This window comes from Rhinopithecus roxellana, chromosome 15, assembly GCF_007565055.1.
Source record: "Rhinopithecus roxellana isolate Shanxi Qingling chromosome 15, ASM756505v1, whole genome shotgun sequence".
NCBI lineage: Eukaryota > Metazoa > Chordata > Mammalia > Primates > Cercopithecidae > Rhinopithecus > Rhinopithecus roxellana.
Window position 1 is genome coordinate 115648316 of NC_044563.1, and position 15657 is coordinate 115663972.

General features: G+C 39.5%; 1 protein-coding gene across 3 annotated transcripts in view; it reads right to left on the minus strand.

Moving 5' to 3' along the window:
• The window catches only part of PRMT3 (protein arginine methyltransferase 3), a 135814-nt gene extending 122893 nt beyond the window's left edge, over positions 1 to 12921 (minus strand). For 2 of the 3 annotated variants that reach the window (XR_004053540.1, XM_030917525.1), the window contains exons 1-6: positions 12198 to 12457; positions 10687 to 10769; positions 8272 to 8321; positions 7548 to 7650; positions 4597 to 4756; positions 2844 to 2988 (exon numbers count right to left, since the gene is read on the minus strand). Coding sequence is in view for 2 of the 3 variants with exons in the window: in XM_030917525.1 (XP_030773385.1) it covers positions 2844 to 2988; positions 4597 to 4756; positions 7548 to 7650; positions 8272 to 8321; positions 10687 to 10769; positions 12198 to 12442 (786 nt within the window). In the remaining variant the exon portion in view is untranslated. Of the gene's footprint in view, positions 1 to 2843; positions 2989 to 4596; positions 4757 to 7547; positions 7651 to 8271; positions 8322 to 10686; positions 10770 to 12197; positions 12464 to 12710 lie in introns of those variants that run through there. The other variant, XM_010388252.1, reaches the window with a different exon arrangement.
• Between the last annotated feature and the right edge of the window lie 2736 nt (positions 12922 to 15657).

The following is a 15657-nucleotide window of genomic DNA, read 5'->3' on the forward strand; positions in this document are numbered from 1 at the left end:
AGTAAGGTATCAAGAAATTGTTCCTGCAAATATAAAAAAAAGAATGAAGGTAAAGAAAAAAGTTATATACTATAAATTTTACATATACAAGCAATAGTATGTTTTTAATTTACAAGCTCATAAAGGTGGTAGTGCTCACTTGGTAGTGCATGAGACAGGGGCAGATACAATAAAGAGAATGCAGCAAAGAAAAATTACTAAAATTTCACTTTACTAAAGGGCACTATGATCTGTGATAAATGTACAACAGAATGAATAATGTTGATCTTAAAACAAAGAAGATTGATGCATTTCGGATTTACAGTATTAGTCAACGATGACTCTTCTTCAAAAAGATAAAGTGGCAAGGAATTTTGAAAGTTCATGTAATTTAACCCTTTATCAATTATATCTCTGGAATTCAAAAAAGGTATCTTCATCTTATCTAAAGAAATAAGATCACAAGCTATTTTTTTTAAATTATAATCAAAACATGTACCAAAAATAGTGTCATGAAAAGACATGAAGCCAAGCAACAAAAAACCCGAATTATACTCTCTAAAAACAAGGCCGATTCCAACCACAAAAATATGTCCTGTAAATATGATTTCTCAATTTTAAGTGAGTTACAAAAATTAGCTAAGATTCTAGTGGTAATATACCTTGAACCGTTTATGTGTGCTAAGAATCATTCTGATAAGAAACGAGAAATAAAGCTGTGATATAAGGCATGCTTCACATTCATTCACAGCACATAACTTGGCAAAATGCAAATGTATAAACAGTTCTTTTTGAATCAACTATCCATATGTCCTATAGACATTTAATAGAATCATTTCCAAGGGGAGGAAATTACACTGCACAAGAACTAAAGGAAGCTAAGGCACACAGAATGATATTTAAGTGATTCTCTCAAAGGGAAAAGGTGACACTGGAAACTTCCAGTTGGAACTTCTTAAATCTATATGTACATCTAAAGGAGTTAAAGGTACCAGACCAGGTGCGAAATCTTACGGTTACTGACATATAGATACAAGTGTCCAGGATAAAGATTTGTAAATGGTCAGTACTCAAACTGAATTTCCCTGATGATTGTACTCACAACGCTCAACACTCTACTGAAAGTTTCAGTAACCTTTAACCTGTCTGAAAAGCCCAACACAATTTCCATACTGAAGGAATGAAAGCTTATGGTATTTAATGGGGTGATTTAAAATGACAAACATGGCCCTAGATAAACTTCTTTAAAGAAAATATTCTAAACATAATAAAAAAATTAATAAAGAAAATGAAGCAAGTCAATTTTTCAACAAATTCACTGAAACTCAAAATAATGTATTACTTAGAATAAGATATCTATTATTTATAATGCTATGCCATTACCCAAGTGACAACAAAAAGCACAACCACGACATGTAATTAGTAATGACATGACAATGTTTTAAAAGACCCCACATAAGTACAATTATCAATTACCAAACTTCTATTCTGTGATCCGGCAAAACCGAATCAACAAAATATATACATGTTGCCAAATATCCCTGGTTAGCTTAAATGCCTGTGCTTCAGGGAAACCATAAAATAAAACAATCTCCGGAGGAAGGATTTAGAAAGGGATATTTTGTTTGTTGGTTTTAAGCATAGGTAATGGTGGCATCCAAAATTCAGAGATAAACATCTAAACTTTCAATGTTTATGTTCCAACATTTATTTTACTCTACGTAGATATTCTAAATTTCACTGAACTAAAAATTACATCTTCCTATTTTACAATCTATAACACTTAATAAAATGTATAATTATCAAGTATAGATAGAAATCAACTTTTATCTTACATGGATATTACCATTATAAAAATTAAAACCAGCCAGATTTAAATACAGTCACATGTTGCTTAATGCTAGGGATGCTTCTGAGAAATGTGTTGTGTGGACCTCACAGAGCATACTTCACAAATGGAGATGGTATATAGCCTACTACACACCTAGGCTCTGTAAGATAGCCTATTACCCCTAGGCTACAAACCTGTACAGCATGTCACTGTACTGAATACTGTAGGCAACTATAACACAATGGTATTTTTGTATCTAAGCATATCTAAACATAGAAAAGGTACAGTAAAAATATGGCATTATAGTCTCACGGCGGCACCATCACATCAGTCTGATTGACTGAAACATTAGTATGCAGTGCATGACTGTATCTAATTTGACCAATTCAGGAAATACTCCTGTATGTCAATGATTTCAATGGTAAAAAAGTTACCATAATAATTGTGAGATTTATAATTAAACTTTATATCAAAGAGTTATTATTGGCCCAAACAAAAGTCAGTATGGCTATTTAAAACACTGAAATTAATCATTTCCTATATACATTAAAAGGTAAATATATAATTTAATCCATCTAATTGTTCCTATTTAATAGTTGCCCTTAAGAAGACTAAAATTGTCAAGTTTTTCCAATATTTTAAGGAAAAAGTGATTTCATAAAAAGATTAATAATGATTTTAAATGGAATGTACAAATGACTGATGCCTCTGTAATCTTTTTACCTTCTTTCTTTTTTTTTTTTTTTGTAGACAGGGTCTTACTACATTGCCCAGGCTGGTCTTGAACTCCCGAGCTCAAGCAATCCTCCTGCCTTGGACTCCCAAAGTGCTGGTATTACAGGCATGTGCCACCGTGCCCAGTCTTGCAATACTTTCAACCCAAGATGAGCTATCAAGCACCAAAGAGGTGTTTAAAAAGCAGCTCTCCCCACCCAAAAAAAGGAGGTCTCCTACAGGGTACATATATATTAAGAAAGAACCTGTTCTATTTTTCCTTTAGTATGGATTTGGCACATTTGTGTTCTTTTCTAACCTTTAGCATTTCTTCATGTATCCCATAATGCCCGTATGAGCTGAAATAAACACCGTCCTCATCCTCCTGGAGGTCCGCAATGATACTAGTAGATGACGAGCAGGTTCTGACATCTGCGTTCATCACAAAATCCTGAGCAAATTGTCTGTAATCAATTTGAAATACACCCTTGAGACAGGTTTATTGGACCATGAATAAAGGAAAGGCTAGAGGTTGAAGAAGAGGAAAGAGGAGGCAGTATAGTGTGATGAGCCTTCTAAATCACATTCTACCTTGAAGAACTGAAAGCTCCCCCTGCTGGATCTGAAGCAATGGCAATATTCAAAAACAATTTTATGCACTCCTACAAACCACAAAAGCAATGCCAACTGCAGATAATCCTCTTTATGTCTTTTAACTGAACAAAATAAGCATATTACTTTTATTATCCTCTATTATTTCTATTGTTTTAAAATCCTTTTTTAGCAACTGGATCAATGTCATGTATTTCAGCTCTATTAATATTCTTTAAAACCATATTACTTCTTGGGAGTGTTATATAAGCAGAAAGTAGACCCAAATAGATAATTATTTATATACACCAACACCACCCACTCCAGCTCTAAAACTCAGATCCCTCTCAGATCATGACATATTAGGAATCCATAAGGTATACAAAAGGGAGAAGTCCAAAGGGGCAAAAGGTAAAGTTGGTGTTGGTTGCTTGTTACCTAGCATAAAAATTCTGAAACAGAGAAGAGGAACTACAATTGGTTCTACTATCTTTCCCACTGAACATACATTCTGGCAAATCATCAAATGGGTACTCAGGCAACAGCAAACAGCTTACAAATCCAACAGGAAGGACTGTGAGGTATACTTGTTAGAAATGCAGAATCTCAGGCCCTATTCTCAATCTCCTGAATCAGAATTTACATTTTAACAGGATCCCAGTTGATTCCTATGCACATTAAACTTTGAAAAGTACTACACCAGTACAATGCTAATTTATTCACTGGGAAAAACTGTCACTGTGTATCTGGTTTTCTGGGTTCATACTATACCATAATTACATTTTGATTCTTCCCGCACCCACCCCCCACACACAAGACAAAGTCTTGCTCTGTTGCCCAGGTTGAAGTACAGTGGCATGATCTTGGCTCACGGTAACCTCCACTTCCTGGATTCAAGCAATTCTCCCGTCTCAGCCTCCCAAGTAGCTGGGATTACAGGCGTGCACCACCACACCCCAGCTAATTTTTGTATATTTAGTAGAAATGGGGTTTCACCATGTTGGCCAGACTGGTCTCAAACTCCTGACCTCATGATCCACCCGCCTTGGCCTCCCAAAGTGCTGAGATTACAGATGTGACCCACCGCGGCCTACATTTTGATTCTTTAAAAATAAAAACTTCAACCCTGTATTTTCCCCAAACCTCAAAAAGATTAATCCTTCCACTTTAAAAAACTAAGATAGAAAAAGTAAAATGGAGAAATCAACTGCAAACAGGAAAACTGAAAGGAAGGCAATAAAGAACAAAAACATTCATGAGGACAACATTTGTCAGAACATATCAGAATAGGTAAAACCATAAGACTTTATATTAATTAACGATATCCATAATGTATAAAAATGCTACATATCTTTAACTGTATGAAGATAAAATATCTACATTGTACTTTCCTGTATATGAAATGTTCTATATTCTACTTTGCCATTGATTGTATTATTTTGGAGATCTAAACAATTAATTTTGCAAGATTGATAAATTACTTCATTTTTTGCAGATCCTCACGTGCTCTAGCCAATGCGGCTTCAGCAGACAGTGCCCTGGCTTCCATACGTTTCAATTTTTCAACAACAGATATATTTTCACTGAGTCCATTGGGGTATGAGAAGGGTACTGACACCGGTTCATAAAGATCTTCCACATCTAAAGAAATAATGGACATTATTATCAGGCCATCTTATAACAACAAAACAAGTATAAATATGTTAGGAATAAATATGCCCTAAGTTTCTACTATGTGGCCAATTGAGAAAGATTAGTGAAAGTAGTTTTAATTGAATATTAATCATCTTGGCTTTGCACAGTGGCTAACGCCTGTAATCCCAGCATTTTGCAAGGCCGAGGCAGGCAGATCACTTGAGGCCAACAGTGATCAAGACCAGCCTGGCCAGTTTGGTGAAACCTTGTCTCTACAAAAAAAAAAAAAAAAAATACAAAAAATTAGCCAGGCCTGGTGGTGCGGGCCTGTGGTCCCAGCTACTTGGGAGGCTGAGGCAGGAGAATTGCTTGAACCTCAGAAGTGGAGACTGCAGTGAGCCGAGATCACACCACTGTACTCCAACCTGGGCAATACAGTGAGATTCGGTCTTAAAAGTAATAATAATAAATATTTATCATCTAAACTATTTCAATTTGAATTCAAAGAGCATGCTGTCAGTCTAAGTTTTTCATTAGTTGTCTCAACTGAACATATATTTAAATATTAATTATACTCAACCAAATCCAGGAAGAAAGAAAAAAGTAGAAAGAAAAAACCTAATATTTATTGATCAGCAGGTACCTTTCAAGTACATTATTACATCTCGTTTTATTCTCAAAACACAGTTAAGATGTATTTATCCCTATTTGAGGCATGGAAAAAATAAATTTCAGGGAAATTAAGTGACTATCCCAACGTTATATATCTGTTTATGGAAGAACTAAGATTTAAACTCAGCCCATGTTCTTGCCATTACACAAAGCCACCTCCTAGCCTGTGTTCTTATTGTAGCAGGTATTAAATTCAGATATTGCTTAAGGGAAATCCTGCCATATGACAATATGAATGAACGTGGAGGACATTATGTGAAGCAAAATAAGACAGACACAAACAGACAAACACTGTGTGATCTCACTTTTGTGTGGAATTAAAAAAAAACTCACAGAAGCAGAAAGTGAAATGGTGGTGGAAATGAGGAGATGTTGGTCAAAGTGTACACACTTTCAGCTACAATACGAGTAAGTTATGGGCATCTGCCTATGGTAAAGTGACTATAGTTAAAAATGCTGCACTGTATATGTGAAATTTGCAGACAGTAGATCTTAGCTGTTCTCAACACAAAAATAAAAAATGGAATGTGAGGTGATGATGTTAATCAGCTTGGTTACAGTAATCACTTCACAATGTATATGCATATCAAATCGTCATATTGTATACTTGAAATGTACAAAATTTTCACTTATCAATTATACCTGAATAAACTGGAGGAAAAAAAACATTCCTAAGGACAGTGTGTAAAGAATTCCACAAACTAATTTTTCATCCTGGGCAAGGTGGAGTGAAACCTATACACTAAAGTCTTATTGCTGATATTATTAAATATCCTAATTCCTAGTATTTTTAAATTATTGATTTAATTTTAATTTCACTATATTTAATTTTAATTTCACTTCTCTGCAAAGATAAGTTAATATATGTAGTTTGTGAATTTCACAAAATCAATGTCCATTTACTGGTCTAACTTTCAGATCAACTTAAGGCAGTAAGTAGTGCAAATATTACATTTTCCCCTCAGGATAGCACTGGAAGAAATGTGACTTTGTAAACATTCCTATTCATTTTTCAGCTGTGAAGACACTTCTTCAGAGTTAGGACAAAACAGCTAAGCCTAACGAATGCATAATACTATAAGAGGTTACAGCCTAAGTTGAATTCTTGTTATAAAAGCAGTGCAGGGTGTCACTAACTTCTAATCACGCTGGTAGAATATTGAGTCACTGAGGTTTAAAAACTGCATTCATTCACTATCTAATTCACCAAAAATTAATGAGCACAACAAAATATTTCTAAATTATATAAGGCTGGTATACTGTGTTTTCTACTTCCTACTACAAACCTCATTTTGTATTTTGATTTCAAAATTCTTCAAACTGGTCAGTTTCTGTTTTGCTTTCTGCTGCAATAAAAATTGTCATAATAAAAACTTTTTAATGTTAAGAATATGCAGATAATTATATATTAAAGATTAAACTTAGAGATTTGAAAAAGAGAAAGGATTTAGTAAATATTAAGATTCCTAACTACAATTTGCTAGAATTCAAGGCCTAAACCATATTCAGAAAGACGAATTTCCACGTCTACCTTCTGTCTCAGGATGTTCAAATCACCTGGATACTTCTTTCAGGCAGAGAAGAATTACTGCAAAAGTTGGCTAATATTTCAGTAAAATATAACAATTATAAATGTGTATAAACCTCACATAAGAGCTCCAAAATAAATGAAGCAATTAAAGGCAAAAACAGACAATCCTTTGATCACAGAGTATTTGGTTTTTTTAGATAGAGTCTTGCTCTGTCACCTGTATCCCAGGTTCAAGAGATTCTCCTGCCTCAGCCTCCCAGTAGCTGGGACTACAGGTGCCCGCCACCATGCCCGGCTAACTTTTTGTATTTTTAGTAAAGATGGGGTCTCACTGTGTTAGCCAGGATAGTCTCGATCTCCTGACCTTGTGATCTGCCCGTAGCCTCCCAAAGTGCTGGGATTACATGTATGAGACACCGCGCCTGGCAGACTATTAGTTTTTAAGCAACTTAACTTTTCCATTGAAACCAACTACCTGATGAGGCATTTAGAGAATTTTAAAAAGCATGTCTTTTCCTAAAACACTTTACCTCCATTTTGCCATAACAAATGGCCTTATGTTAATTAAAGTAGATACACTTATGTTCATCTTACCAAATTGAAGTAAAAGGTCATCTTCTAATACTGGCTTCAAATACTCTTCTTTCTCCCAAGGCACTGGGTTGTATATGGAATTCATGTACTCAACTGTAGGATTCTGGATATAAAATTAATTTCATGTTTTTTCATTATACATAATCACAAAATCTCCTTAGTAAAAACTAGAATTAAACAAAGGAAATCATGTTTGCATTACACAAAATCAGTATGTCTCTAAAAAGTCTGCACACGCCTGTCATTTCATTAACTTGCTGGATGATTGCTTAATCAGTAGTTTCAATGTAGAGTTTTTCTTACTGTTTGGATTTGGGGAAAGTGTTGTCGTGTCATTAAACATTCATTTAAGTAGGACAAAAAAACACAAAGTATTTGGAAAAAACAGAAAAAAGAGCAACCAAAATACTTAAAATCACATTAGAAATTATTTCTGATTTTACAGATCCTGTCCATCAGTATTTCCCTTTATCTGACACTGAATTAGTTTTTCACATACACGGATTCATCTCTTAGATGCAGTGAAAATAATATTTGTTAGTTATGGTAGACATTTACATGGTGCTTTCTGCTGTGCTAGTTCCTAATGTCCATGATTCCCCAATATAATGAGTACCACATTTAATGCAGTTCCTCATATTCTTTTAAATAATCAGTACACTGACAGTCACTGTAGCATTTCTTTAATTTCTAAACAAAATTATAAATTAAGCTGTCAACTTACCTTAAGTCTAATAAAATTTATTAGCTTAATGTATCCATAAAATTCAAGTCCTAAAGGGGGAAAAAAGATAATTCACCTATTTTAACATAAGGAGTTTTGTTTAACTGACCCGTTCTAGAAAGACTTCTCTGATTAAACAATAAAATACTTCTGACCCCTAATTTTGTACTTATATTTTGAGTTTTATTAAGAATTAGAAGTAGTAATACGATGATACTTCTGTATTGAGAAGCAGCCACAGAAGACAAATTAAAGCTTTTGTAGTATTTCCAAAAAAAAGAGAAATTGATTTTTAAAATTCTGCTCCTCCTTTGTCAGAATAATACAAATCTGGAAAATTAGGTCCGACATTTTACCAAGTATTTGGCAATTGATATCAGAGCTGAAAGTTTTAAATCCCTAATTTTTATGGTGTGTATCAAATTATAATTTTGCCAGGACATGGTGTATACTAGCTTCTACATGAAGTTAAATGATGCAAACCCAATCAGGCTTGTTATCTGGTTCTCATATCTTTCCAGAAATTAAGCAGCATTTAAAACAAAGGAAAGCAGTAATATATCCAACCAACCAATTATTTGTCATAAAACTGTTATGAGAAAGCTTTAATAGTATACAAACCCCCTATATTGGTAAGTGAAAAAAACAAAACAAAACATAATTCTATCTCAAGTATGAGTCTAATACTTTAGAAATGCAACATTAAAAACATTAAGGCTGGGCACAGTGGCTCATGCCTGTAATCCCAGCACTTTGGGAGGCCAAGACGGGTGGATCACCTGAGGTCGGGAGTTCGAGACCAGCCTGACCAACATGGAGAAACCCTGTCTTTACTAAAAATACAAAATTAGCCAGTGTGGTGGCGCATACCTATAATCTCAACTACGCAGGAGGCTGAGGGAGGAGAATCACTTGAACCCAGGAGGCGGAGGTTGCGGTGAGCCAAGATCGCGCTATTGTACTCCAGCCTGGGCAATAAGAGCGAGACTCTGTCTCAGAAAAAACAAAAACAAAAACAAAAAGCATTAAAAAATGAGGCTGTCATTTATGCCTTACAAAAGTATTTGCACCTGAATTTATGATTTATGAACATGTGATACCACGTATTTATCTGACACTGAAACATCTGTTAGTATTTGCTATTCTTCAATAATGTCCCTTCTTAGTTGTCAACAAATATAGGGACCAAAACACCTATTCTGTATTGTTGTTTTTTTTTTTTTTTGAGACGGAGTCTCAGTCTGTCGCCCAGGCTGGAGTGCAGTGGCATGATCTCAGCTCACTCTAACCTCTGCCTCCCGGGTTCAAGTGATTCTCCTGCCTCAGCCTCCCAAGTAGCTGGGACTACAGGCACCTGCCACCATGTCTGGCTAATTTTTTGTATTTTTAGTAGAGTCGGGGTTTCACTGGGTTAGCCAGGATGGTCTCGATCTCCTGACCTTGTGATCCACCCACCTTGGCCTCCCAAAGTGCTGGAATCACAGGCGTGAGCCACCGCACCTGGCCTATTTAATTTTATTGTAGTATACCTCTTCTATATCCATTTAAAGAAGTGGAAGGCCTTAATCGTAAGGCAACTGTGTTTAAATAAAAGTTTCAACAGAAACATCACCTGAGTATTTTGCATATTAACCTTAATTTCATCAGTCTTTTTCCAGTCTCTACCAAACTTTGTATAAAACTCAGTCTCGTGGGCGTGAAGTTCATGTCATGCTTCGAGCTGATTAAGTCGTCTTTTTTCAAATGAACTGCCTCCTTTTTCAAGTCCTACATCTACACTTGCTCTCCCTAAAACTAATATGTAATCACATAAAATGTAAAAATGTAATCACATGCCAAATCTGTTTTTGTTTTTAGTTGAAAAGCTAATATAAGCTTAAATATAGTGAATCTTGTCTAGAAGAGTGACTTATTCATCTTTTCTCAAGGATCGCTTGTCAAAAAAACTCCACTTCCACAAGATAAGATGTTGCTGTATGATTTGCCATATTAAACTCATACAGAAAAGGGTCTGAAAAACTATAAAATCTGAACTTATATTTCACAACCGTTTTTTTTTTTTTTTTTTTTTTTTTTTTTTTTTTTTTTTTTTGAGAAGAGTCTCACTCTGTCACCCAGGCTGCAGTGCAGTGATGCCATCTCAGCTCGCTGCTACCTCCACCTACCGGGTTTAAGCAACTCACCTGCCTCAGTCTTCTGAGTAGCTGGGATTACAGGTGTGCATCACCACACCCAGATAATTTTTGTATTTTAGTAGAGATGGGGTTTCACCATGTTGGCCAGGCTGGTCTTGAACTCCCGACCTAAAGTGATCCACCCACCTCAGCCTCCCAAAGTGCTGGGATGACAGGCGTGAGCCTCCATACTTGGCCAAATTTCACAACTTAAATTGCCTTTATTCTAAAAAACACTCACCATGTTTATGAACCATGCTGTCAATATTAAATTGATGCTCAGACTTACAGTGTGAAAATGTTTCTTCCGCAGATGTGAACAACCTGAAAAATTAAGCAACAGCTTCATGGAATAGTCCCCCAAGAAGTCTAAATACTGATTTCATGTTACATATACACTTTTTTTTTTTCACTCTGCTGGTTTCTAGTTTTATTTCCAATTAAAACAGACTTGTATCTGAAAGGAAGGGAACCCAGCATTTCTAAAGGGAATTAGTACTTCTGAGTCCCATTTTACACCTAAAACCAATTATCCTTTAAACGTCAAGGTGAATTTATTTGTCAAATAATGTCACTGATTTTATCAACAAGCTTTTAAGAGAGTTCCCTTTGATAGAGTCTGTTTCTCTCAAGTCACACAATTTCTCTACTTGAGATTTTTTTTCTCCTCTAAGTGTCAACTCTGCTTTTAGAGGCTTTGAACTGGCACAGCTCAAACTGCTTTTAGAAATAAAGCATAAAATGTAATTTTACAGCTGGCATACTCCCAAAGTGCCTTATTTCAAAAGTGATCTTGTAGTGTTCCCGAAGTACTTGCATTATAGACACTGTGAGGATCAAGCCTCTTTATTATGTGGCATGCAAATCTGAAGGACACTTAAACAGGAATACACAGCAGAGAAGCTGCATACCTTATCTATATTCCTTACACATGTGGAGCATTAGTTTTCAGCTTTACCAAGATAGGTTATTTGGAGGCTATCACAGCCACTGCACCACTGGTGCTCAATAAATACTGTATGACAACTAGAATATATACAGGCATTCTGTCTACCCAATGGGGCTACAGATGAGAACACTAACACACCACCAATCAGCACCACGCCCAGATACAGAGAACACTGGAAAATGTATTAAAGTAACACTGGCCAATGCCAGCCGGGCCTCTTTCCTGCCTATTTGCCTAGGACAGCAGCCAAAGCTTCCCAAGACTAATAGGCAGAATTTTAAGTGGCAGGAATGTGAGTTTGGAAATAAGCACACCACAGCTTTGTGACCTTGAGCAAATTATTGATACTGCAGTCTCTTTTTCTCTAAGTGAAAAATCCTACTTAAAGAAGGTGAACTTCCTTCTTAGGCTATGTAAACCGCTCAAATGTAACAGAAATGTTTCACCTGAGAAGCTCCCTACTTCTCAAATAATTAGCAAGGTAAAGCTGGAAGGCTTCGTAGGGATTATCTAGTTTAGTGTGGCTCCCAAATTTGTTACTCATTTAGTAACTCGTTAGTAACTTCACTGTTACTTCTGATCTTGTTCTCATAAAACAGAATATTCCTAGACCCCATCCCTGATTTAGAATCATTCAGGTGCAGAGTTCAGTATCATTTTGTTTTTTCAGCGTCTCAAGCGACACGATTAGGGAACCACAGATTCAATGCACTACTAGTCAAAAGCTGGTAGCACAACCAGCCTTCCAGTTCACGGTTCCCACTCTCTACTACTGAGGGTCCTCCTTCTCCACAAGCTCTCACCCCAGACCAGTGTTCCAGAATTCAAAGACAGGCCACTCTGGCTCGCCTCCTGCCCGAAGTCGTTCCTGGGCACACAGACCCACGCGCCTGGGCACACTAGGGCAGGGGCCAGGCGCTGAGGTGGACGAACCTGTTACAGAACAGGCAGGGGGTCTGTTGCTTGTCGTGGGGGAGATCAGCATCGTCCTCATCCTCCCAGGCAGCCTCGTCCCCGCTGTCCGACAGTTCTGGCAGGTCCTCCTCATCCTCCACAGCGCCCCGGCCGCCTAACACACGCACAACAATCAGATCGGCCTCGGACACCAGTGCGGCCCGGGGGCTCCAGGAGCAGGTGAGGATGGGCTCTCCCCCGCCCCGTCCACCCGCGGCCCTCACTCAGCACCTCCTCCGTTTTCCCTGCGAGCCCCCCACCCCGCCCGGGCCGGACCCGTGTCCCGGAGGGTCTTCCACCGGCCCCACAGCGGCACGGCCTGGGGCTGGGCGAGCCGGGTGCTGAGGGGCCAGGGTACCCACCGGTAGCGCCTGACGCTAACGAGCACATGGCTGTGGTGCCCCGAGAGCCCGGCGTGTCTAGGGGCGGGGACGAGGATGGGCAACGAGCGCGCACAGCGGCCGGAGCGCGAGCACAAGCGCGAGCCCGCGGCGGGATCGGATCTCCGGGAACTTCGCAGACAGCCGGGAACGTCGGAACGCGCGCGCTTCCGGCCTCGAGGCGCCGTGTGGGTCACGTGAGGTGGGGGCGGGGCGACAACGCGGGCTCCGCCTCCTCCCGCCGCAGGGTTGACGCAGTGCGCGATGAGGAGGCGCGCTGATGACGGTTAATGTTGCAGCCCAAGAGGTGGCTTTTGTCTCCTCCTTGGGTTGCGGTAGGCGTTAGTGGGAGGTCCCGGCCCGCTGCTCTGAGCCCTGAGGCAGAGAGACGTCGCAGCGGTTTTGCTGTTGGCATCCTGTCCTCTGTGCGCCCCTTTCTCCTGGGATGAGCGGTTAGCGGAAGGGCGATCGGCCCGTAAGGCCCTCTGGTGGCGGAGGAGGCGAAACGCTGAAGGCTCGGCTGGTTTCTGGGCTCCCAGGTCCTGGAGGGGGTGCAGCTAGCGAGAGGGAACGAACTGCATGGGCCAGGGTGGGTCTACTGCAGGGACAGATAGACGTCAAACCCCCCAAAATGGATTTTAATCTTTGGTTAAGTGAGAAAGTGAACTCTAGAGGCAGCCTACTGTGTTTGAATCCTACCCATGTCACTTTGTCATTAGGATCTTGGGCAAGTTACTCTCTCTCTCTGCCTCTCTCTGCCTCGGTTTCATCAAATACAAAACAAGGATAGTAACCGCACTTGGGCCGGGCACGGTGGCTCATGTCTGTAGTCCCAGCACTTTGAGACGCTGAAGCGGTCAGATCACCTGAGGTCAGCAGTTCGAGACCAGCCTGGCCAACATGGTGAACCCTTGTCGCTACTAAAAATACAAAAATTAACTGGGTGTGGTGGCATGTGCCTGTAATCCCAGCTACTTGGGAGGGTGAGGCAGGAGAATTGCTTGAGCCCGGGAGGCGGACCTTGTAGTGAGCCGAGACTGTGTCATTGCACTCCAGCCTGGGCAACAGGGCAAGACTTCATCTTAAAAAAAAAAAAAAACCCTGCACTAACCTCAGGACTACAGTAAGGATAAAACGAGATAATACATGTAAAGTGCTCAGACATAAGTGTTAACTTTGTCCTAAACAATGGAAAATGGTTGAACTGTTTAAGCCAGGGAGTGATGCTCTCAGATGTGTTGAGAAAGTAAAATTCTGGCTGCTGTGTGGGGAAGAATACGAATGTTCCCCTGCCTGTCTCATGCCACTTCCCTTTCTTCCTTTCCTAATATCTATTCAAACCATAGAATCTTTTTTTTTTTTTTTTTTAAGATGGAGTTTCGCTCTTGTTGCCCAGGATGGAGTGCAATGGCGCGATCTCAGGCTTACCGCAACCTCCACCTCCCGGGTTCAAGCAATTCTCCTGCCTCAGCCTCCCGAGTAGCTGGGATTACAGGCGTGCGCCGTCACGCCCGGCTGATTTTGAATTTTTAGTACAGACTGGGTTTCTCCATGTTGGTCAGGCTGGTCTCGAACTCCTGAGCTCAGGTGATCACCTGCCCGTGAGCCACCGCCTGGCCCAGAATTCTTTCTTAGGAGGGAGTCCCCCAGGCTCTAGCAGAGTTTATCTAATTGGCCTATCAGGCCCTGCATAATCCTGCCTCTTTCCAATGGAACCCTTCACCTTAGGTCCCACCCTTAAGCCTTTTGTTTACCGCTAATCATTGAATGCTCTACAAGTGGGTTAAGTCCCTTTGGTTTCAACCAGCAACACTTTCCTCAGGCCATTTCTAAAATAGTTTCCACCATTATTTCAGGAGTATCTTGTTAGTTTCTTAGCACCCACCATTTGTTTACTTGATTTTTTTTCTTTCTTTTTTGGTGATACGCCACAGCACTGCACAGTAAGGGTAAGTAAGGGCCATGTCTCTTTACTTTCATTTCTCTGGCAAATAATATGTGGCCTGGCCAATAGTATTAATAGATACTGAATGTATTCACTGAATAAAAATGATGCCTTATATTAATGCTAAATGCACTTCTAAATATACTTCTCTCCTTTAATTGTAAATTCCTAGAAGACAGAATCCATTAAATACTAGTTTTTGTTTTTGTTTTTCTTTGAGACAGAGTCTCGCTCGGTCGCCCAGGCTGGAGTGCAATGGTGCAATCCTGTCCCACTGCAACCTCCACCTCCCAGGTTCAAGCGATTCTCCTGCCTCAGCCTCCTGAGTAGCTGGGATTACAGGCGCTCACCACCATGCCTGGCTAATTTTTATATTTTTAGTAGTGACAGGGTTTCACCATGTTGGTCAGGCTGGTCTTGAACTCCTGACCTCAAGTGATCCACCCACCTCGGCTTCCCAAAGTCCTGAAATTACAGGTGTGATCCACCGCGCCCAGCACAAATATTACTTGTGAAGTTTTCTTACAACCTAGGACATTGCCAGAATAGCTGCTGGCTGTCTTGAGTTGGAGTCATTGCTCATGGATGCATCCCCAGTGCCTATGTGTTCAGTGGCACATAGGAGGCACTGAATAAGCATTTGCTGAATGAATTAATGAATTCAACACTTTGGATTACCTGGTCCCATCCAACATTTCCCTTCATCCTTCCAACATAAATTTTTTCTGTCTGTGTCACATTTGGTGGAAAACTTCCTGAATCCCTTAGTACTAAATGGAACACCCAGTCCATTCAATGCTGTCAATAAAACAAGTTAACACCCATTGTGGAGGAGCGATTGGGCCAGAGTCTTGTTCCTTAGTTCGTTACCTCACCACAATGCAGAGCTCAAGAGAGGGCTGCTTTTCTCTCTACTCCAAAGGTGAACACAGGCCCTTCCTCATCATCCCACATCACTACTGAGACCAGAATAACATGTTGAAT